Genomic DNA, 22,207 nt, shown 5'->3' with positions numbered 1-22,207 from the left:
CCCAATTGGATGCTGCGAGATACAATTACCTTTGAGAAACCAGAATGCCTGTGCTCGCTCGTACAACCGACTCCACCATGGCCGTGTGGGGTGCGTGCATCCCGCACTGCTTTACCCCGAAGCCACGCCTCCACCGCGTCTACTACAGCGATACTTCCGCCGCAGCCTCATGCGGCGAGGGGAAAATCCCGCAGCCTGGCTGGTCTGGACGGCCTGCTAATGTATGCCGAGCTCGAGGTGTCGTGGTCGTCGAGGCGTGGTGTACGTCTGCAGCCTCAGGCGTTCACCTGCCGTTGCCCAAGTAACCGCCATCTCAATGGCGACGACTTCTCCAGCTTCGCAGGCGCGCTCTCCGCACTGCACTCCACACTTGTACGACGCACCACCGGCACCACAGCATCATCATGGCGGACCTCGACCAGCGGCTCTCGCGCGAGCTCGCCCGCATTCTTTTGTGCCCCTACCCGGCGTCCCTCCAGGTAAGCTCACCGATCAGGCCTCAGGCCAATCTGCAGACCCCTGGGCTCCAGGACACATGATCGTCTTTTCTGCAAGTCATCAGCGCTGACGTGAACGGCATGCAGAGGCTCAATGACATCCTGGCCGACGCAGACGGTCCCGCAGCGGTGACAGCGTGGATAGACCAACACCCGTGTCAGGTTGCGAGGCTTTGCTCTGTGGCGACCAACGCCTTGCCACTCTGGCCGTCCAGCCTGAAACTCCTGCAATGTTTATGTACGTGATCGCTTCTAATTCCCATGTCTGGCGGCCCCACAGGCCTGTCGATCCACCGGAGTTATGCAGCTAATCGACATCCGCCAGGTCACGCCGCCGCTTTTAGAGCATGTCTGCTGCGTCAGGAGCCTTGCATGCTGGACGACCTCCTCACAAAGGCCAACGCGTCGCTGCATGGCTTTCACGAGGTAAGCTGAAATCTCTTTAGGAACAAGTAAAAGATCGAGCCTCGTATTTTGAGGTTTGAGGCCACCAACTACAGTGCCTCGTCGTAGAAATCTACACACTTTCATGCCACTGCACGTGGTGCCTCGTGCTATTTCTAGAATTCCGGATCAGAGTGTAGTCCAGCATCTTGGGTGGCTGGTCAACTTGTGAGGCCACCCCATGTAGTGGGACGTGTTAAACGTCACCATTGGCGCCTATCAACGCCATGAAGCACTACCCGCATCGACAGGAAAGTGTACGGATGTCTCTGAGGAAACACTGTATAATTCACTCTTTCTCTCTCCGTATGCGTTGGCAGAAACTTGTCAAAGCGGCTTTTTTTATCCTCTCTCGTGTCAACCTCGGAAGCTTATTTTAGCCACGCAGTATTCCCAGATCTGTGTGCTCTTTCTCTCCGAGCCACTTCCAGAGTCGGTCCCACTACCAGCGGCTGCACAGTCTTTCTTCCTGCGCGTTTTTGACGAGGCCTCGCAGACACCATGCGTCACTATGCTGGCACCTGTCTACGCCATGCTAAAGGGGGCATGCCGTGATCTCATCGGCCTTCTACCGCAGAACACTAGAGACGACTTCGACCAGCAGATATGCCGCATACTAGCCTCCAAACATGCCCAGAAGGACTCTATGCTTCTACTCTGGTGTCTTGGGATTGTTGTACTCGCTGAAGGCATACCAGTGGCCTCTGAGCTGAAAGGCCCTCCGAATGCAACATTGCAAGATGTTCCACCAATTCTGAAATCATCTCAAGAGCGCACAGAGGTCAGATGGAGCTCTCCAGCCGCTCGGAGGCTGTTCGACTCCGTCAAGGCTATGACAAAGACTACCACCATGACTGTCCTTAGTGTCATCTGGGCATGCAAGAGCAGTTGTGGGGACGGTATCACAGATGCGGAGGCGGCTGAAGGCATTCGAATCGCGATCCGAACTCTGCAATCCGTGGACGTCGATGTTCGGCACGAATGGTCACACAGCAGTTCCCTTACAAAGTCAATGTTACCGAAATTAGTCGAAAAGTCCCTTCGCCCGGAAATCCACCCGTTAGTGCAGCTTGAGGTAAGACATATTTACGTATCCTGTTATACCTTTGTCTAATATATCCAGGCTTTCGGATTCTTGGGTACACTCTTAGGCCACGAGAATATTCCAAAAGAAGTTGTTGCCCAATACAATAGAACCTTAGAGTACATCTTACTCAAGCCATTCGCAACAATACGGGTGGGACTATCTTTATCCGTCTCCATCCCAATATTTGCGGTAAGACCACCCAGAGCCGTACAGTGACAGGTCATTAGTCTGTGCATACTACTTTGCCACTGCTAAGGGTACCCCCATATCTTTACTGAACGGATGCGCTGACAGATGACAGCATCGATTCGATGACAACATGTCGAAGAAGTTGTTCCAGGATTTGCTAAATGCTACGACCCGTACTATCTCCGCAGAGCTGCTAGAGGTATATCGTGCATTGTCATCGCAGCTAACTGCTACCATGCCCGCTTGTGCCGTACTACGAAAGAGTCTCCTGCTCAGCATCTCATCAAATGACATGCAACACGCTCTGGACTCTTTCTTAGGAGACGCGATACCTCCTGGCGATGTCTTAGACCACAACAGCGGGGACGTCTGCAATAACCATGCCGTTGCTTCCAAACGCGCATTGGTCTCGACTTTACTGATTATGATCCTCACTGCTACATTAACGACCCAGATAGACGAATCTAGATTGCCAACGAAGATAGCGATCTCTCTACTTGAGATGCAAAGCCGCATCACTGGTCCGTCAAACACGTGTCCACAAACAATCGAAACACACCAACTGCGGTCAAGGCTTTCTGTCTTTGAGCAGAGCTGCACTCCTCGAGCTGTGACGGGTCAACCGAACTGGAGAGATCGGTTAGCTCTCGATCTTCAACAGCAGTCCGCTCATCAGAGAGATATGATCGTCCATACTGTAGCACAAGTTTGCCAGCAGCTGGAGGAACGGTGCGACCATGTCGAAAAGCCTCTTAGAGAAGAGCAGCGTAAAGTTGAAGAGCTCGAAGCACAAGTCACGAAGTTGAAAGATCTCGTATCAACGCTTGAGTCTGAAGCCATCGATCGCAAATTACTGGTCGATGGCATTGAAGGCGAACGTATGCAGTGGGAGCTGGACCTACAACAGGCGGAATCTCGGAATGACAGACTCTCGAATGAATTCTCGACCTCGTTGGAAGACATGCGGCAGAAGCTCGAGGAAGCCGAAAGAGAGACGAACCATACGCGTGCTGGTTTTGAGGCGCGAGAGATAAAGCTACGAGCCGACCTTCTCTCCACCGAGGAGATCTTGCAACAGCGCACTGGTCAAGTTGGGTCTCTCGAAATTCAGATAAAACAGTTACAAGCCGATCTGGAGTCCCGAGGCGCCGAATTGGAACGAATCAGACAACTACATGAGTCTCTTACAGTGCAGCTCCACGAACTTCATGGAGATTTAGAGCTAGCGCGGCAGGACGGTTCGCGCCAAACGAATCAGATCGCTGGTCTTGTCGTAAAGGAAGGTGAGATCACGACATATTTGGAGAACGCCAAACAAGAGCTCGCCGATAAAACTCGCGCTCTTGAAAAACTTCATGAGGACCACCTGAAACTAGAGAGCGCCTCGAGAGATCAGCTGGCATCTGCGGAGTCAAAGTATCGGACGGATTTGGAAAACGTAGCGGCACAGGTGAGAAGCCCAAAGCAATTATTCACTGAAGTGTACTAAGAACATGTTAGGCAAACGAGGAGGCAGCTCGTCTCAACAAACAGATCGAGGATGCTGTTGGTAGATTCGACGAATTGAAGCAAACGCACGAAGAGCTGTTACACGAGATGGATCTCGACAGGGCTGCGATCAGCGAATTGGAGTCCGAGGTTTGTATCTACGATTATTGGACCTCTAAGCCTTCATGGCTAAATCTTCTTAGAACGACCAGCTTAGAGACTCCTGTATAGCTAAAGACGAGGAGCTAGATGCTCTCAAAGCACTGAAAAAGCGAGTACTCAGCACGATGGGAGTCGACAGTGCTTCACCGATGCGGTCGACCCGGTCACAGAACGAAGCCTCCAACCTTGCTCTCAGGCGTCAACGTGAGATAAGGCCAAGACCCATGCTACAGCCACACCAGCGCAATGGTAGTACGGAGCCCTCAGGTGAAGCGATAACATCTCGAGGCGCCAGGTCCCCGTCGTCGCCCATGATGAGTCCTACAATGAAGCGAGCAAAGGCAGGCTGCCCGTTTGAAGCTCCTCAAATCAGTTTGCCTCGCCCGAATACTGGCGCGCGCACCTCAAAGTCTATGTATACCCACAAGGACGTGTCTCAGCGGCGGCCACTGGCTGATGCGTCGGCACGAGGAAATCAGTCTCCTCGCCGTCGACGCACCACAATCGGCTTTGAAATTACCGAAAATCAAAAGTCTATGGGCCAGGAGGACACTATGGAATCTGCGTCCTTCCCAAGCGGCATGTTCACTAGCACGCCTCTGACGCCACAGAGGAGGAAATCAGATTTGGGTCAGTTGGAAGGCCGACAGGTTCCTTCCGGCGAGACGACGTGGGAGTTCTAGCGCCCGTTGCGGCTTGCTCAGGGTATGCGCACGCATGATGCTTTTGTGTAACTATTCCGGCATCCTGCCTTAGGCGAGACGGCTTCCCATTGGCACACTTCCATGATATGACAGCTCGTGGTAATGTTCTTTTTTCACTGGCGACTTGCGATTGGCTCTCTGCGAGTACCCGATTCCATTCCCATGCAGGCTTCCAGTAATATGACTGAATTGGTGGCCATCAAGATGCCGAAACGCTAATCAGGCTGTAAGTACGGGCGATGTGCAGACGGGCGTAATTACATTTAAGCGGGCTATTGTCTCCAAGCCCACGAAAAAAATATCCCTCAGCCCGTTGTGGCGCAAAGCTTGTACAGACACCGCAGGCGAACTTCGCTGCAGTTCTCGTCCCTCCAAATTTTTTATTGGTTGCACTCTTATCGCTACCGCAGCGCCAAATACGACGGGTTAAGAGATAGAGAGAGCTGATGGCGGTCTCATGCTTTGATCCGCATCTATGTTTTGAGCCCGAGATACTGGTCACACAAAAGCGTGCGACATGATCTAGATTCCTTGATCGTAAGTTGGACCCGGTTATGTTGAGAGACCCTCTTGCTAATAGGCAAACACCCAGACTTGTCCAGTGAACGTCAGACTATGCACGTGCTCAGTCGAACCTGCGAAACACATGAACCCCGATGAAAGAAAGACACAGTCCAAGCGTAGAACAGCCCAACTCACGCTGAGGCAATCGTCGGTAATCAAACCTTCTTGACAGGACCGACCCCACAGTAAGAAGTTGGACTGCTTTCGGTGCCTGAATAAAGGGTATAAATCTACAAATAAGATGGCAAACTTCCCGCCTTCAGCAATCAGTTCGTTTTGTTTGAACCCGTGTGTCTCCGGAAACGGCTTCGCAAGGTCACGCTGTAGTTGTTAAGATCAAACTTGATTCACTTCTTTCTATCCGTGGTGATCAGCACCGTCTTCTCCCAACGATGCGCACCGCTACGAAGGCAGAAGTTCCCGGAGATGGTGGGTGCCTTTTCATTCACAACGCTCATCGCATCGTGGTAGAGGCCTGAATCTGGTGGTGCTTCGGGAGACTGGCGCTGCCTTCTTGAAGTGGCCGCGTTCGACACGCGACTTCCAAGTTGAGCCTTCTTCAGCCGCACCTCGCCAACAAACTCCTGCAGAAGCCGTCACATGCCTTCCGAGTAGATATTCCACTCCGACCGCTTCCATTTCACTACCGTTGCCTTTTCGCTTCTTCGACTGACGTCCGCACAAGCCTCCTACAACAACCACGTCGAGCCCCGGGCCTCCTCTACTCCACCAAAGCTCATCAGTACCTCAGCAAAGCAGAAGCAGCAGAGCAAGAGCCCTCCAACGCGCAAACGTCCTAGCGGGGCCAACATCACGCTCAGCGAGGAGCACGCAGGCGCAGCCACACCGGACGCAGCGATGGCGAACCGCAACAAGCCTTCTCGACCGTCTAATCCGTACCGGGACACTCTAGGTTGCTTTGGTCCCTCTCCGCGTCAGCCTAGCAATCTTCAGCCGACCTTGAAGTCGATGAAGAAGGCACCGTCCACTGAGTCGTCGAGCGACGCCTCACAGCCAACGGACTCGAGCTTTAGCCCTCCAGCCCGATCTACCCGCCGGCACTCAACTTCTGAGGCCATGCAACCGACGAGCAGCCCGCAGCAGCAGCCTAGCCAGCCCGTACCTGGTACTGCAGCTATTGATTCACCATCGAGACTGCTCCCAGAACCTCCGCAGAAAATTGATAGTTCCGAGCACTCAAGCAACGCTACGGAAATGCCGTCGGACTCTGAATCGCCACAAGTGTCATCTCATCATCCCCACAGACATGTACACCCGAATGCTAGGGCAATGAGGTCAGCGACGAGCCCACTGCACCAACCCTCCCGTCCTGCAAACCATGGACCTAGGCGACCTACAACGGGAAGGACGCAGCCAGTGTATAGATCATCGGCTTCTGCGCCTCGACGAGCTCAGACCACAGAGCCATCGCGTCCAGCCTTTCAGCCGTCGGGCTCTCCCTCTCCAATGAGGAATACATCAGGGAGACACCAAAATGGAGCTTTGATTCAAGGGGACAAGTCCTGGATGGATCTACCAGAGTGCTCTGTTTTCATCTCAAATTTGCCCGAAAGCTACACAACACTCGACGTGTACAAGCTGCTGGAGAACGAAGGATCTATTTCGAAAATCAGGATCAGGGGCAGTCGCATGAAACCTAATGCGTCCGTTGATTTCTGCCCACCGCCCAAGAAAGCGTTCTGGGACTTTCCTGTGCGTCTGCCCGGATCAGATGCATCTGTACGAGTGCAACTCAACGCTCCTAATCGTAGCTATCTAATCGCAAGCCCGATCAACCCGGAAAAGAAATACCCAGAGCGATTTACTCTAAATGCGAGCAGGCTAGACTTTGGCTTCATGTATGACGCAAAGTCTATGATGGCTATGGCGAAGATGGTTCCGGCAGGTGAACGCAGAATAGAAATGGCGCTAAACCTCTCCCGAAAAGAAATCGATGTTCAATTTTATGTTGAGCTGAGATATTCAACATCAACCAGCCAGACTCTTCATCATAAGTACCGATTTCGATTGCCATTCGCTCAGCTTCAGCGAATATACGAGGTTAGACTTCCGGGGAGCATGAGATGCGAATTGGTCATCCCCTTTGAGATGCCGCCAGCGTTCTTCAAACAAACGAACAATATTCCTTTGACCCACCAAGGAGACGTCATGTTTTGGAGCGAATGGCAAACTTGGTACCGCCAAACCAATATTCTGCACCGTTGGGGTAACAAAGATGTTGAGAGGAATGCAATTGACCTGCGTAACCGGAACGCAGTCATCGATTTTGGTAAGGCTGTCCACTGGTCAGGTTCATTGGGTTTTGCTAACAAACAAAGGCCGCTGGACAATTTATCGCTTTGTGTTTGATGCCGCGAAGAACATCGCCAGTACGAAAGAATACTCGGTGTTGCGAGAGGTTCTTGACGATCACAACATCCCAACTGTTCCGCTTGAGCAATTCGAGGTCAGAGAGAGGGTTGAAGCAGACTTCTGGGACCTCTTGGATGGTGCATACCACAAGTCACTCCACGATCAATCCCAGTTTGGAAGCCTCAATTCATCCACGATTTCGTTGGAGTTCTCCGTGAGGTACCAGCTTCAGGTCTGCCTGTCCCATGGATGGCTCAATGAACACAATATCACGAGAGAATTCCTCACGAAACTATCAGCCATGGACCCTTCCAATGCTCGATACATCTTGGAAAAGACGGCAGACAAACAATGCCGAACTTGGGATCCTATGGAAATTTTCAAGATACCTGTCAAGGACTCTGGCAAGATCAGACTTCCAAAGTATTGCGTCTATGCTAGATCAGCGACGATCACTCCCTCCATGCTCTATATCAATACGCCGACTACTGAGATTTCAAACCGGGTCGTCAGATACGGATCCGAGTTACAAGATCGGTTTCTCCGAGTCAAATTTACTGACGAAAAAGTTGAAGGTAGAATTAACAGCCAAGATGACGATAGATTCGAGGAAGTTTTCCGGCGAATCAAGCAAGCCATGACTGAAGGGATCATCGTAGGGGATCGCCACTATCTGTTTCTCGCCTTTGGCAATTCTCAATTCCGAGAGCATGGCGCATACTTCTTCGCACCCCTAGAGGGAAGTGAGACCTCAACTCGCTGTACTGTAGAAGACCTCAGAGAATGGATGGGCGACTTCCGTCCTATCAAGTCGATCTCCAAGTACGCTGCCAGACTTGGTCAATGTTTCTCGACTAGTCGAGCCATTACAGCTGGCAGGAACGTGAACATCGTAGAAATTCAAGACATCAAGAATGGTGATTACTGTTTCACGGACGGAGTGGGCAAGATCTCCTCGTTCCTTGCCCTCATGGTTGCTCACGAATTTGGACTCCCTGGGGATTCGGATGACCACCCATCCCTGGTCCAGTTTCGACTTGGAGGATGCAAAGGTGTACTCGCAGTCTCACCGGAGGTCAAGGCATACGATATTATGATCCGACCGAGCCAGAAGAAGTTCGACGCTACACATCAGGGCCTCGAGATTATCCGGATTTCATCATTTGCGACAGCCTGCTTGAATCGTCAGCTCATTATCGTGCTTTCTACTCTTGGAGTGCCGGATCGGATCTTCACCGACATGCAAAAGAAGATGTTGGCTGAGCTCAGCCGAGCCATGGTCGATCCGAATATTGCAGTGGAAAAGCTGAGGCGGAACATCGACTTGAACCAAATGAGCTTGACCCTGGCTGGAATGATTGCGGATGGATTCATGGAAATGAAGGATCCATTCATGATGTCCGTGCTCCACTTGTGGCGCTCCTACACCATAAAGTATCTGAAGGAAAAAGCGAGGATAGTCGTTGAGGACGGTGCATTCTTGCTTGGTTGTACCGATGAGACTGCTACACTGAGGGGTCACTACAGCAAACCCCAGGACCAGTATGATGCCACCAGGCAGGAAAAATTGGCGACTCTTCCAGAGATATTTCTACAGATTTCCGACCAGGACAAGAAGGGGTCCTACAAAATCATCGAAGGTCTCTGTATCCTGGCTAGAAACCCATCGCTTCATCCGGGAGATATTCGTATCGTCAGGGCCATAAACGTCCCAGCACTTCGCCACCTGAAAAATGTTGTGGTACTTCCACAGACCGGAGACCGTGACATTGCCAACATGTGCTCTGGGGGAGATTTGGATGGCGACGATTATTTGGTCATTTGGGACCAGGATCTGATTCCGAAGTTTACCATCAACAACCCGGCGATGAACTACGAGACAGAGCCGACGAGGGAAGTCAGCGGTGATGTGTCCATTGCCCAGGTCATTGACTTTTACATCCAATATATGAAAAATGACAGTCTCGGACAGATCGCGAACGCTCATCTCGCTACTGCGGACAGGAGCCCTAACGGCGTCCTCGACGAAAACTGTAAGTATCAAAAACGAAGGACTGTCGCCACCTTACTGACTGACTTAGGCTTGAAACTGGCAGCGCTACATTCTCGTGCGGTTGATTTCCCAAAGAGTGGCAATCCCGCAGTCATGGGCAAGCAACTGAAACCCTTGATGTATCCCCACTTTATGGAGAGCAAATACCGTGCCAAAGATCGAATCTACACGTCGAACAAAATACTGGGGCAACTATATGACCAAGTCGAACGAGCAAACTTCACTCCGCTATACGACAACCCGTTCGATAGCCGGATTCTTGATGCATATCAGTTGGACCAGGGCACTCTGAGCAGCGCGGCAAGAATCAAAGAGCTCTACGATGCAGATATCCGTCGTGTTCAGGCTCAACACGGGATCAAGACGGAGTTTGAAGTCTGGACTACGTTCGTGCTAGAGCACAATCTTGAGTCCAGAGACTATTCTTTCGCGGAAGAACTGGGCCGCATTAGCAGTGGGCTAAAGAAAAAGTTCCAGGACATGTGCATAGAAGCGGCCGGCGCAACAAGCATCAACGATATGCAAAACCTGAAGCCGTTTATTGTTGCTATGTACAAGGTTACCGCCCAAGAGATGGCTACAGCACTAGAAGAATGTGACAGTACCAAGCTGGTTGCAGGCCGGGAAACGTCTATGAGAGACAAGACTATTCAGCATATGCCGCTCATGAGCTTCCCTTGGATATTCGTCAGCCAACTGGGAGAGATTGCGAATCCTACCGTCATTAGAGCAGCACCAGCAGCCGATCAAGGACCTCGACACCGCACGAAGAAGCAGTCTTCTCTTCTTTCTGACCTCCACGCTGCCCCAGGCGCGGTTCAGACCAAGGCTGGGATCATTCAGCCGGGAAAGATGCTTGTGCTTTTCGACGACAAACCTGAGAGTCATCAAGACGGATCTAGTAACCCTGAAGCTAGCGATCATGCTGCTATGATTGAGCGAGGCATCCAAGGCCCTGCCCTAGAGATGCAACAATCGACGAACGTGAGTGCACAGACTTCTGGCAAGGCAAGCCCGGTGGGTCAGCCATCGGCCAGCCACATTATGAACAGTATCAAACATCATCAAGCGACCTCAAACGACGCCAAGCCTGTGATCTCGCCATCTATTTCCGTTTCGAGAGCCTTTCCTGGAGCGGCCTCAGATCATGTCGAGCCCCTAGATAAAAAACAGTCTACGCCTGCGTTGGCTACCACAACATCACTGGAATCAACTCATTCCATATCTGAGGAAGAGGACGAAGACGCAAACGAGGGCGAGGAGATACATATCGAGATGGACGACAAGCCCACGGCTTTGGAGGCTTTGAACAATTTGTTCACTGAGGACTAGGGGGCCGGCCGGATACGAATAAGCCTTTGATCAAAATCTTCTCAGTAGACAGGTTATGGAGCTGGAAAAATGCTTTTCGTTGAGGATATTGGGAAAAACCTTATGGACAAAGGTTTGTCGCGTTTCTCAACAGAGTCGGGTGATTTCTTTGCGTATCTCGGGACTGGTTTGCTACGGTTTCCTGCGACCACGAGTAACGAACGGGATGGAATGGGTTTATGATTTTGGAGCCCGCGGACGTGGGATTATGGCAAAAGCTTTCCGATGAAGTCTCGAGTCCTTCAGGCTTGACGCAGATCGAAAATTCATGTTCACGAGTAGTTTCGGGAGGTAGATAAACTTTCTTCGAGGGATGTCAATCCTTCGGAGTTTATTGAGAAAATGATAGAAAAAAGTAGAAAAGCCCTGGTCTCTGGTGCTTTGCTGTGAAAAATGTAATCCTGCCTGTAGATATGTGTGAGAGAGCAGGAATAGATCCAATGTGGAATGTCTTGATTAGAGCCTAGCCATGCAATGTAGACTAAACATTCGCTATGAGAGCAAGCAAACTCTTGGGATCCGGACCAGCACGTCGAATCGCTTTCTGATTGGTTGAGATTACAGGAGCACGTGACGGTCAATCCACCTACTTTCTTTACCTTTCTTTTCTCTCCCCTTCTACATTAGTTTTGTGTATATTCTTTGAACACCGCTTTTAGGGTCTCAAGGAACTTACAAGAATCTCAGCAGAGTGTTCTTAAACGGCCGGTTAGAACTAACTCGCCAGACCACCTCAGAATTTGCCATGAAATCGCACCTAGGACGAATCTCTTCTAGTCAACTTGCCCGCCCACTGCTCTGCTGAGAAAAATAAGACGACTTTCACACTCAGAGCATCTTAAAATCCAAGTCCGTACTCTTACTCTTCACACTTTCGATAAAAACGACGAGACAAGTGTCATAATACTCAAGAACTACGCCATTGAAATATATATTTTTTACTTCTATTCCTCAACTTCTCCACCCGCACAAAATGTCAACCTCACGCATCCCACCAATCTTGGAACAGTACACTCGAGCACCACAGGCCGGGGAGCTGGTCCTGCTCACGAACGTGCTCGGCGCAGGGACGAATTGGCTTATTTCGCAGTTCTTGTGCAGCACACTTGCGGAAGATCCAAGAAGGCGGATAGCAGGCGATGATGCTTTCGGCAGTGGTCACGAAATAGGGGGCACGGAGGAAGAGAAAGAAGAGACCGCAGTGCTACTTGTGAGCTGGATGCGGGATCTGGCGTTCTGGACGGCGGAGGGGAGGAAGGCGTGGGTATGTTCTCTCTTTAGTCGTTAGCGAATTCGAGATTGAAGTGCTCAATTTCGCAACTGCTGCCTTTTGTATACGGATTGCTAACTGATATATAGGGTCTCGACCTCGCCCGACTAGCGCAAAGAAACCGATTCACATTCATCGACGGGCTCACAGAGCTCTTCATCACTCCAGCTATCCCAGGCCAGCATCCAAATCCAAATCCCCATCACCATCCCCCGGCGTCCCCACTCCCGATCCGCTCAACCCGAACCATCACTCCCCGAGGCCCACCCCCTTCAGCCTCCTCTCTGAGTCCCCTAGCTCGCAACCCACCCGCACCGCCAACCCCCTCGACCACCACCAAACTCACCTCCCCCTCCCTCCAGCACATCGAATCCACCATCCTCTCCGCCATCTCCACCCTCTCCACCCCCGCCTCCCCAAAACGCATCATCCTTATCCTGGACCACCCAGACCTGCTCCTCGCCACCGGCGCCACCTCCACCCCCCCTTCCCCTTCCCAGACGACACAGCACAGCACACCCGACACCTCAACGGCCGTGGAGCCGCTTCGTGCCATGCTACACACGCTGTGCCAGCACGTTCACGCCGCCGTAGTCTCGCTAGTTGCGGATGCACCGCTGGCTAACGGAGGAGGAGGAGGAGGAGGAGGAGGGAGTACGCCGCTGGAGACGAACCATGCGGCGTTGTTGGCTGGGCTGGCGCATGTGGCGGACTTGGTGCTTAGTGTCAGGTTGTTGGACACCGGGTTTGCGAGGGATGTGAGTGGGGTTGTGAGAGTGTCTGGAGCGGCGGGGGAAGGAGCGGGGAGGGAGGTGTTGTATTACGTTGGGAAGGATGGGGTTGTGAAGGCGTTTGAGAGGGGTGGGGCCGGGGGTGTTGGGGAGGGGAGCTGAGGTGGTGTTGTGTGTGAAAAGGGAGCTCTGGTCTTGGAAGGATTGGCTGCGAGGGTTGGGGAGGTGATTTCGAGTGGTGTTTAGAGGAGCTTCGCATCTAGAGGCGTACATCACTGCTAGATTGCCCAAAGGGGCCTGATTTCTCGTCTTGGATAACGGAACAAAAGTCACAAAAGTCATTATATCATGAAAAAGTTCCATTAGCGAATGCCCAGATGCCAGGTCAAAATCTCATTGCACCCTATGGATTTCATCATAACGGAAAAAGACCCGGTGCCTCCCCAGACCAGTCCGAGTTGGATTGTTTTGGATACACTGTGGAGAAATCGCTCGAGCCAATACCACGCAGACACGATGCTGCCCCGGTCCCTCATCGCCAGTCCGACATCATCATTCCTTTCCCTACGCCATCACCAATCCTTCTTTCATTCCGCACATCTACGAGGTGGTAGCTGTCGGGCCGCGAGCTCCAGGGGGCGCGCCAGTTCGGAAGCCATTGGCTTGTCGTCGAGGGATGGTCTTGAGATGGCGCATGCGGCCGGAGCCAGTGGTCTTCCTCCTCTTGGCCTTCTCGCCCCAGTTGACTGTCCCGGAATCAGTATGCCGTCCTGTCTATATCTCAATCGGCCTGGAATGGCAACCTACACTTTCGGGTCTTGGCCGCTGGGTATCCGCAGGAGGAGCAGGTGTGCTTTTGGATGTGGAGAGATCGACGGCCTGTGTTCTTGGTGTCACTAATTGCTCATGCTCATGGCGGGTGTCCTTCTTTTGAGGTAGTGTGCCTCCACACGATCTGGGGAATTGGAGACTAACCGCAGCGTCTGCACAGAGTGTGCGTCTTGTTGTGGCGCTTGCCGAAGCTGGATGTTCCCTTCGCTGTCGTCGGCGTCAGTATTGGCTGTGAGGGGCGCTCCGGGGCGGAGACTCGAGGCTGGAGAACGTACTCATCTTGGCTAGGAACTGAAGACAGGATCAGATCAGTATGTCTCAATGGCGTCGCGACGTTGGGTTCCGTACCTTGGTGGGTTGACGATGGTGTCCTGGAGTTGCTGGCTGCGTCGCTTGGAACGAAATTCGATCGTGGGCGGGCATGCACGGACCAGTGCCGGCCCGACATTGCTGCCGGCGAACAGCGCACTTTTGATTTCGACGACGCTTTCGCCATCACCGACTTCGAACCCTCAAATCCACTCCCATCGCGACACTCGTAAACCGACGCCATGGGTCACAGCGCTGGTCTCCGCGCGGGCACGCGATATGCCTTTTCCCGCTCCTTCAAAACCAAGGGCTACGTACAGCTGCCCCGAATCCGCGGCGAGAAGAACTCCCATTAACGATGTGTAGATCCCGCTTTCCACCTACCTACGGCAGTACAAGGTCGGCGACATCGTCGATGTCGTAGCCAACGGTGCAGTCCAGGCACGTTAATCCCATAAAGCAGCCCGCAGCCGTCTCAGGGCTGACAATTGAGCAGAAGGGCATGCCCTACAAGGTCTACCACGGCAAGACCGGCGTCGTCTACAATGTCACACGGTCGGCCGTTGGCGTGATTCTCTACAAGCAAGTCGGAAACCGCTACATGGAGAAGCGAGTGAAGTACGTAGGATCCATTGATATTGGCTTTGTCGAAACTAACAGCTATCTACAGCCTCCGAATTGAGCACGTCCGCCTGTCTCGCTCGCGAGAGGATTTCCTCAAGGTACACCACACGCCGCACTCGACCCAGAAAACCTCATGCTAATTAGATGGACAGCGCGTCAAGGAGAACAACGCAAAGATGAAGAAGGCCAAGACCGAGGGCGTCCACGTCCATCTCAAGCGTCTCCCCGTTCCCCCGCGGGAGGCAAGGACCGTCAGCACCAAGGGCAACTTGCCGGAGAGCATCACACCCATCCCCTACGATACCAAGATCTGAGCGTGTGGTTGGGACTGCGGGGATCGAAAATGGATGGTTGTGGTTGTGGTCGCGGTTGTGGGGCATCTGGGTTCTCTCTGGCGCAACACTATCAAAGTCCATCCTGTACCGAAATCGTCATGAAATGATTAGGTTCGATTGGTCTCATTGCTTGCTTTGATTGGGTGAGAACGGAGATCGTACCGCGTATATGCTCAGTGACCATGAATACCCGTCAGTTCTTCAGCGTGGAGGCGGGACATGCTCTAGCTTTGGAGTATCCCTAGGTAATGGTATTTTTCCAGCCCGATCCCGCTTCTCTGCCTTTCTCACCATACAGCGTTCTCTTACTAGCTCACAAACGAGAGCGCTTTCCCCTTGACCAAATACCCCTCGAATACACGTATCCCTTATCTACTGCAGCCACCAAGCATCATCAATACATTGTGCTTTCTCGGTACCACCAATTCATTCTATGTTTGATCTTCTCTCCCTCTTTCTCTCATTTTGCAACGAGCTTCGTAGGCGAGCAATGTGTCTCTGAGCGCTTTAACTTCCTGTTCCCAACAAACTTCAGGCCGTGACTGCACGTGGGATGACATGAGAGCGCCCAGCCCCTTGCCGGACCCTGGTTTCCCTGTTCGCACATCCCACGCTGTCAGCAGCGAGCGGTGCACGCAGAGAGTTTGGGCTTGGGATTGGTCGAGGGTCGAGTAATCCCTGTTCGAATGCTCTGATGAATGTCAAGAAATGTGCACCACTCACACCTGAATTGTTTTGAACAGCCTGTGATACTCGCGGGGTATCTCACATAGCATGGACTCGCGAGACTGAGAATGGACTTGTATTCTAGGCGAATCTGCTTACGCTGATCTTTTGCAACGGGATCACAATGGTGATAAACTGAACCTATGTCAAAGGATCCCTGAAGTCCTACCAAGTATTACACTATACCAACCCCAACGCCTTGCCATGAAAACCCAACCCAACCCAACCCAACCCAATCACTTCACCCTCAAATACCTATCCCTCAATCCCCTCCAACTCCACTCCCCTTCCAACCTCTTCCCCCTCCCATCCCTCCCACCTCTCCCACTCCCCCCGGCAAAAAACCCACTAACAAACTGCAACTCATACACCCCCCTCTCCCCTGTCTCCCCCGCGAGCTCCTCCAACGAGCGCCGCTTCGTCTCCGGCACGAGCAGGGTAGTCCCGATGCCGCAGAACATGAAGAGCGCGAAGATTTGCATGACGCCGTGGAGCCACGGCGACGGGTTGGCCGGCGTCGCGCCGCGATTGACCATGGGCGCGAAGACGACCTGGGCGAGGATGGCGCCGACCTTGCCGCAGCCGGCGGACAGGCCGTGGGCGGTGGCGCGGACGCGCGTGGGGAAGACTTCGGCGGGCGTGAGGAAGGTTGTTGCGTTGGGGCCTGAGAGGATTAGCATGGTGGAGGCGTTGGGTATTGCTTAGACGTTTGATTGCATCTAGGGAGTTGTTTGAGTGTTAGAGATATGGCGGCTTACCGAAGTTGAAGAAGAATTGGCAGAGGATGTAGAGGACGAGGAGGGATTTCTGGGACAGGCCGGCGAAGTTGAAGCCGATGACGCAGAAAAGGACCGTGAGGATCGTGAAGCCGGCGAGCTGGATGGGTCGCCGGCCTAGTATGTCTATTGTGGCTACTGTACACCAGTAGCCTGGGATTGACCCGGCGCAGATGAGGACTAGTTGGCCGACAGCAGCATTTTGGAGAAGCGCGTAGACATTTTCTTTCTTGTCGAACCCAATCACGGAAAGAACACTGGAACTATTAAGATTGATGCCGTAAAAGGCCACATCAAGGAGGAACCATGATCCTGCGGTTCCAAGAAGTTTCAAGGCATTGGACCGCTTGCTAAAGAATCTCCAGATCTCGGACGGACCGGGGCGGGGAGTACGATACTTCAGCATATCGGCTTGCGCGCGAGCCAGGTGGAGCCTGTCAAGGTGAGCGCCTCCTTTCTTGCCTGATCGGTATCTTCGGGCATCGGCAGAGGCTGTTTCGACGTCGTAGAGTACGTCGAAGGTGTATCGTGGAGTTTCGGGGATGGTGAGCCGGTAGTACAGTGCGAACCATCCGGGAATGCTGCCGAATCCAACTATAATGCGCCACATTATGTCTACAGCTCTTAAACAGTCTCCACTACATTCCGAAATTGAGCGGACTGGCTCAAGGGTCCTTTTATACGCGGTTGTTACGACGAGGGCCACAATTGCGGCTGCGAACTGACCAAAGCCTTGCATGGCAAAAACGGCTGCAACAATGGATCCTCGCCACTTGGTGCTCGCAAACTCCGAGGTTATTACTGCTGATAAAGGGTAGTCTCCACCGATACCTGAAGGTTGATTCAGATATTAGTCCACGGGTACCACGTTCATGCCAAGACTTTGAAGTGGTGAATGCTTACCTAATCCCATAAGCACCCTCCAGAAGACGAAGACACCGGCGAAGGACATAGCCTTAGAGGAAGCGCACAGAGTTTGTGCTACTGTAGCAGAAATAATGATGAGCAGCTCGATGCCATACATCCTCTTGCGCCCGAGCACATCTGCCAAATATCCAAAGAATATCTGCCCCCCCACAGCACCCGCAGATGTCGAGACTTTGATGGCAGTATCGGCATTGTGCGGCATGACGCCGCCGTCGGAATCCTGCCAGAAGACTATTCCAAGCATCGCTGTGGCTAAATTGACGGCGAACAACTATGAGTAATTAGAAGCAGCAACAACGATGATACAGATGAAAACTGCGGTCGCACACTATACGCATCAGTAAAGAAGCCTACGCCAGTGACAACAATCAATCGTAGATGGTACCATCCGAACGAGGCCTTGTCGATTTCTGCAAGGGCCATCCGGCGGCGCTCGTTCGGATCGATGATATGGGAGTAGACGCCCGGGACATCGCGGTAAGCCGAATTGCCAACGCGCTGGAACGCTAACATTGGAAAGTCAGGCCGGTAACGAACGCGGTCGCGGTAAATTGATGTTGAGATGGCTCTAGGGACAGCATGGAAGCTTGGCGCGAAGAGTGGGTATCAGTGCATTTCAGGAAGCCGGGTCGGCGGGCACCACATGGATATAGTTAAGAGGGAAACGGGAGGCCGGGTCCAGCAAGAGCCTCTGACACATTTGCCAATGCTTCTGCGGTCTCCTGAGGATGTTAGGCGCACCATAGGGCATTTCGAGGGAGCTGGTGGGCAAAGGAACGGGAGTGATTGGTGCGAAGCTGGCCCATTGCAAGATAGCAAGTCAATAGTGACGGAAGCCCGCCGTGGACTCGGGAGGACGTGGTAGGGCTGCTCGAGCATCTTTAACATCCTCTGGCAGCGTCCGTTGTGAAGCCGTGCTCGAGGCGGCGCTCCTGATTGGCGGGAGCGTGGGCAGGGCCGCATGATACTCGGGGTGCTCGCGATAGCAGTCCAGCCTGGCGGAACTCCCACGCACACGGGAGCGCTCCTTGGAGACGTGGGGTCTTTGGGATCGGGACATGTGCAAGAGAGTGTAAGCTACAAGATGTGGAGGTATGGTGCTGGAGGCGTGCCCTCAACCGTATGTTTTCCACGCCAGCGATGAGCTGAAATCAAAGAAGATGAGAAGAAATGTAGGAATGAAAGACATGTTTTCCAAAACATCCGGAAAATACAAAGGGCCTCGTTACATGAGCAAGCTAATCACATGCTGCGAGAGATAGGTAGGTAAGGGGGCACGTAGGTATTACCATGTTTGCAGGACCGGCGCAAAACTCAACACCAACGACTGTCTATCCATGGTCCTCGCGCTCTGTCCTCAAGCTCCTGTTTACCGCATTAGCAGTCCGGATGGGAGAAGTGGCTGTAACGTGACGCGCGCCGTCCCAAAAGGGAATACGAGTCCCGTCTTTCCGCTGAGGCAGGCGATACTCGTTGACTTGTGTGGCGCCTAGTGTCGTGAGCTGCAGGACGAGCCTGTCAGCAACGGCCTTGTAGTTGCACCTCCAGGTGTTTATGCCTCTCGACCAGCTGAGGACGTGTTGCCTGAGCGCCGGGGCCAGTCAGAGTCGATAACATCGTCGAATAGCGCGACAGATGTTGGGAACACATGTCGGTCTTCAACAAGCGCTCCGACAACGGTCTACCATGCGGGGAATAGCCACCCGCTGGACGAATGAGACCCGCGCCGTTACCACACCTATCTCGTTATCAGTGACGCTGGCCTGATTGTGGTCGAGTTTCGTAGTCGTCGGCCCGGTTTCCCAACACCATCACCAGAATAGCTGCTCTTGTTCTCTCTCTCCTTCATCACTGCAGCAACCCATCACGCCTTTGGAGCTTCTCAGTCGGAAAAACCACTTGGATCATCCAGACGGAATCTTCCAGAGACTCACTATCACGGAATGCCACGATCCGTCAACGCTGCAGCCAGCCCCGCTAAACCTGAAGGTCGAAAGAAGACCAAGTCTCGCAATGGTTGTCAACACTGCAAGGTGAGAAGGGTATGGCCCCGTAATACCATCGCTTCAGCCCCCTGTATTGATTATCCTCTAGTTCAAATGTGACGAGACGAAGCCTGGCTGCATCAAGTGCAAGAACAGAGGCATCACGTGTCCAGGCTACGAGAAGTCGCTGAAGTGGTCTACTAAGTACGAGTTGTTCCAGCCAGCCGACTTCGATCGCTCCAAAAAGCCAAAGAAGCCTTCAGACTACTGGAAACAGCCTCCTTCGAGACTGACTGAAATCGCCCTCACTCCAGAAGTCCGCAGGCACCTGGACGCTTTTGCGGCAACACTACCAACCAAAGCCTGTCGCGAGACTACTCAGTGCGAGCGAATCCAAGAACTTGACGAGGGAATCGAGGCGGACCAAAGGCTTGACAGGCCTGACGCCGACCCTAACGATTCCTTGAGTCCGCCTGATGCCGAAGAAGTCGACGAACCGCTTGGAGACACAGAAGTAGATTTCCACCAGCTCGACCTAGATCTGTTCGACTACCTCAATGCTGATGATCCGTTCGACTACCTCGATGCTAATGATCCGTTCGCATTCGAGTTCGAAACCGGAGATGACTGCCAGGAGCTTGCAGTCCAACATGTCCATGATAGAGGCGACGCCCGTCTCTCCAGATCTTTGCTTCTTGACTACTATCGTCTTCCTCCTAGCTCCAACACCCACACTATGCTTGTAGAACATTATTTTAGCGACGTCTGTTCCTTGTTTTCATCTTTTGATTCCCCCTTGAATCCTTTCCGTGTAACTATTGCGCGCATCTGGGATAGTTCACCGTCCATCTATTACGCAATTCAGTCCATGGCTGCAGCGCAGCTCGCCAACACCTTTCCCCAGATGACAGCTACCGGACTGGAGATGCAGAAAAGGGCATACGAATGCCTCATCGAGGAGCTGCAGTTGGTTAATGATGGACATATCAAACGCGAGAGGATGCTACTCAGCATATTACTCCTGGGCCTCTCCACTAGTTGGCATGATAGTGGGGACCTGGGCCTTCACCATCTGACCGTAGCTAGATCACTTATCTTGCCCTGCCTCCTCGAAGGGAGTCAATCTGATGACAGAGATGTTCAGCGCCAAGTCCAGTTTTTCGAGGAATCTCTTATCTATTGGGAGATGTTGATCGGTTTCGTTTCCGAAGATTCAATGAGCTTCTCTCCAAGAGCCAAACCCCTACCCAAGAACGCTTCCTCATGCAAGTCTGCTTCGGAGACGGTAAATGGCAAATTTGTACCACACCCCTGGACCGGAATCGCGCCTAAGGTACAGATGCTGTTCGCTGAAGTTGGCCGGATTGTTCGACGTGAGCGGACGTCGCTGCTTTCAGGCATCTTTGATCCTGCAGATTCTAAAGAGAGGCTTGATTGCGCTGCCATTTTGGAGGAGGAATTACTGACGGCCGAATACCCTCTGGAATACGACTTGGTAGACCCTGGAGACCAGAAGACCCACAAGCATGATTTCGTTGTTCTTGCGGAAGCCTACCGCTGCGCTGGTCTGCTAGAGATATACCGAGTGTTCCCATTCATCCTTAGGAAGCGCCTAGGGCAACACGCCGAACCTACATGGGACCCCGACTTCAACTTCGAGTTTGAATTCTCTACACCACGATTCGAGACCAGGCATGAAACCTCTGACGTCAATCTCTGGATCAGCTCTTTGGCATTGCATATTCTCGATACCCTCGAGTGTCTCCCGCCGTCATCTGGGACATCTTGTCTCCAGCCGATCCTTCTAGTGACCGCAGCTTCAGAGCTAAAACGCGTTTCCACCGTCGATTATTTTGACGTTCACGCAAACGACCCAAAGATCATTCGCACACGCGCATTCGTGGACAGACGACTCAACGAATTCGCCATGAGACTGCCTGCTAAACCACTCCGACGGATGCAGGAGCTCATCAAAGAAGTCTGGCGGCGACTGGATGCTGGCGACGATGCCTTTTGGATGGACGTGATGATTGAGAAAGGATGGCAGACTGTCATGGGATGAAGTAATGTGCATGCAACGAATACGACGGCCTAGTATTTGACGATCCAGACTTTCATGCTGAAGTGGATGCAAGAACTTGATTCGAAACGAACGCGACTGTACACCGGCCGAGTATGCGATGCATACATCCGCCCAGCCTAGAGCGAAGACGATACGGACCTATGCGATCCCGCCCTAGCGATTTCCGTGAACAGTGGCATGATGTTCCTTGAGACGACCGGGCTACCTCGATGAAGCAGACAGAGTTCCACAGATGTTTCTTGTGTTAAGCTCCTCGTCCAGTGCTAACGTTATAATGTAGGTCTCTACGTTCCGGCGCCTGATATTATCCCTGAAACATGTATTATGTCACGTCAGATATGATCGCTTTTCACAGTATTGTCTAGACATGCCACCCCTGTAGGAACCGTTCTTACGCATCAACCGGGACAAATTCTGCTTGTGCCCGGAACCATTGGGCTATTCCGTCCAAATGTAGAAAGCGTTGCCATTATAAAGGTACATCTAAAGCTGCCTGCTTTGGAAGTGGGGTGAATCAAGATCATTCTTTGTAGAATCCGGATAACTTTGATTTGATGGTCGAGTGCACCAGCACCCGGAAAGAATAAATGCTATCCATGCTGATCGAAAGCACATCGTGCAGCACGCCCCCTATTGAACCACAAACTCCTAACAAAAGCACCAATAGCCCGGGTATAG

General features: G+C 52.5%; 7 protein-coding genes across 7 annotated transcripts; 5 read left to right on the top strand and 2 right to left on the bottom strand.

The window, feature by feature from the left end:
* The first annotated feature begins 299 nt into the window (after window positions 1-299).
* Window positions 300-4,694, top strand: BDZ99DRAFT_574827 (uncharacterized protein). Its single transcript, XM_033728412.1, has 8 exons — window positions 300-479; window positions 585-735; window positions 823-923; window positions 1,330-2,016; window positions 2,065-2,217; window positions 2,330-3,667; window positions 3,718-3,855; window positions 3,909-4,694. The coding sequence occupies exons 1-8, from the start codon at window positions 405-407 to the stop codon at window positions 4,548-4,550; spliced, it is 3,285 nt and encodes a 1,094-aa protein (XP_033572192.1). The 5' UTR covers window positions 300-404; the 3' UTR covers window positions 4,551-4,694.
* Window positions 4,695-5,527: 833 nt separating this feature from the next.
* BDZ99DRAFT_574826 (RdRP-domain-containing protein) lies at window positions 5,528-11,338 on the top strand (the record flags this gene model as incomplete). The annotated part of the gene is made up of 4 exons (XM_033728411.1): window positions 5,528-5,564; window positions 5,821-7,425; window positions 7,475-9,541; window positions 9,590-11,338. The coding sequence occupies 4 exons, from the start codon at window positions 5,528-5,530 to the stop codon at window positions 10,891-10,893; spliced, it is 5,013 nt and encodes a 1,670-aa protein (XP_033572191.1). The 3' UTR covers window positions 10,894-11,338.
* A 567-nt stretch (window positions 11,339-11,905) lies between these two features.
* On the top strand, window positions 11,906-13,095 carry BDZ99DRAFT_574825 (uncharacterized protein; the record flags this gene model as incomplete). Its single annotated transcript, XM_033728410.1, has 2 exons — window positions 11,906-12,196; window positions 12,292-13,095. The coding sequence occupies 2 exons, from the start codon at window positions 11,906-11,908 to the stop codon at window positions 13,093-13,095; spliced, it is 1,095 nt and encodes a 364-aa protein (XP_033572190.1).
* A 212-nt stretch (window positions 13,096-13,307) lies between these two features.
* On the bottom strand, window positions 13,308-14,131 carry BDZ99DRAFT_424531 (60S ribosomal protein L37). The gene is made up of 5 exons (XM_033717060.1): window positions 14,113-14,131; window positions 14,040-14,055; window positions 13,909-13,971; window positions 13,741-13,812; window positions 13,308-13,679 (listed from the first exon to the last, which is right to left on the bottom strand). Exons 2-5 carry the CDS (start codon window positions 14,041-14,043, stop codon window positions 13,534-13,536), a joined length of 285 nt encoding a protein of 94 aa, XP_033572189.1. The 5' UTR covers window positions 14,044-14,055; window positions 14,113-14,131; the 3' UTR covers window positions 13,308-13,533.
* A 144-nt stretch (window positions 14,132-14,275) lies between these two features.
* Window positions 14,276-15,399, top strand: BDZ99DRAFT_466868 (uncharacterized protein). Its single transcript, XM_033720882.1, has 5 exons — window positions 14,276-14,387; window positions 14,440-14,514; window positions 14,570-14,691; window positions 14,744-14,795; window positions 14,850-15,399. The coding sequence occupies exons 1-5, from the start codon at window positions 14,316-14,318 to the stop codon at window positions 15,009-15,011; spliced, it is 483 nt and encodes a 160-aa protein (XP_033572188.1). The 5' UTR covers window positions 14,276-14,315; the 3' UTR covers window positions 15,012-15,399.
* A 595-nt stretch (window positions 15,400-15,994) lies between these two features.
* BDZ99DRAFT_450833 (phosphate permease) lies at window positions 15,995-17,974 on the bottom strand (the record flags this gene model as incomplete). Its single annotated transcript, XM_033718184.1, has 4 exons — window positions 15,995-16,422; window positions 16,517-17,365; window positions 17,438-17,732; window positions 17,789-17,974. 4 exons carry the CDS (start codon window positions 17,972-17,974, stop codon window positions 15,995-15,997), a joined length of 1,758 nt encoding a protein of 585 aa, XP_033572187.1.
* A 733-nt stretch (window positions 17,975-18,707) lies between these two features.
* On the top strand, window positions 18,708-21,508 carry BDZ99DRAFT_480616 (uncharacterized protein; the record flags this gene model as incomplete). The annotated part of the gene is made up of 5 exons (XM_033722340.1): window positions 18,708-18,727; window positions 18,762-18,941; window positions 18,984-19,111; window positions 19,319-19,494; window positions 19,556-21,508. 5 exons carry the CDS (start codon window positions 18,708-18,710, stop codon window positions 21,506-21,508), a joined length of 2,457 nt encoding a protein of 818 aa, XP_033572186.1.
* Between the last annotated feature and the right edge of the window lie 699 nt (window positions 21,509-22,207).

Source organism: Mytilinidion resinicola, assembly GCF_010093595.1.
Source record: "Mytilinidion resinicola strain CBS 304.34 unplaced genomic scaffold BDZ99scaffold_19, whole genome shotgun sequence".
Lineage (NCBI taxonomy): Eukaryota > Fungi > Ascomycota > Dothideomycetes > Mytilinidiales > Mytilinidiaceae > Mytilinidion > Mytilinidion resinicola.
The sequence above is the reverse complement of the archived record's forward strand: the minus strand, read 5'-3'. Positions and strand labels throughout refer to the sequence as shown.

Excerpts from the sequence above, each read along its gene's own strand:
- BDZ99DRAFT_574827 (XM_033728412.1), top strand. The coding sequence starts at position 405 with ATGGCGGACCTCGACCAGCGGCTCTCGCGCGAGCTCGCCCGCATTCTT. Across the intron at positions 924-1,329 it reads CGCTGCATGGCTTTCACGAG|TATTCCCAGATCTGTGTGCT; the intron begins GTAAGCTGAAAT and ends TTAGCCACGCAG. Across the intron at positions 2,017-2,064 it reads ACCCGTTAGTGCAGCTTGAG|GCTTTCGGATTCTTGGGTAC; the intron begins GTAAGACATATT and ends TAATATATCCAG.
- BDZ99DRAFT_424531 (XM_033717060.1), bottom strand. Across the intron at positions 13,813-13,908 it reads CACTCTGTGCAGACGCTGCG|GCCGTCGATCTCTCCACATC; the intron begins GTTAGTCTCCAA and ends CCAAGAACACAG. Across the intron at positions 13,680-13,740 it reads AGCGGCCAAGACCCGAAAGT|TCAACTGGGGCGAGAAGGCC; the intron begins GTAGGTTGCCAT and ends ATTCCGGGACAG.
- BDZ99DRAFT_466868 (XM_033720882.1), top strand. The coding sequence starts at position 14,316 with ATGGGTCACAGCGCTGGTCTCCGCGCGGGCACGCGATATGCCTTTTCC. Across the intron at positions 14,388-14,439 it reads CCTTCAAAACCAAGGGCTAC|ATCCCGCTTTCCACCTACCT; the intron begins GTACAGCTGCCC and ends AACGATGTGTAG. Across the intron at positions 14,515-14,569 it reads TAGCCAACGGTGCAGTCCAG|AAGGGCATGCCCTACAAGGT; the intron begins GCACGTTAATCC and ends ACAATTGAGCAG.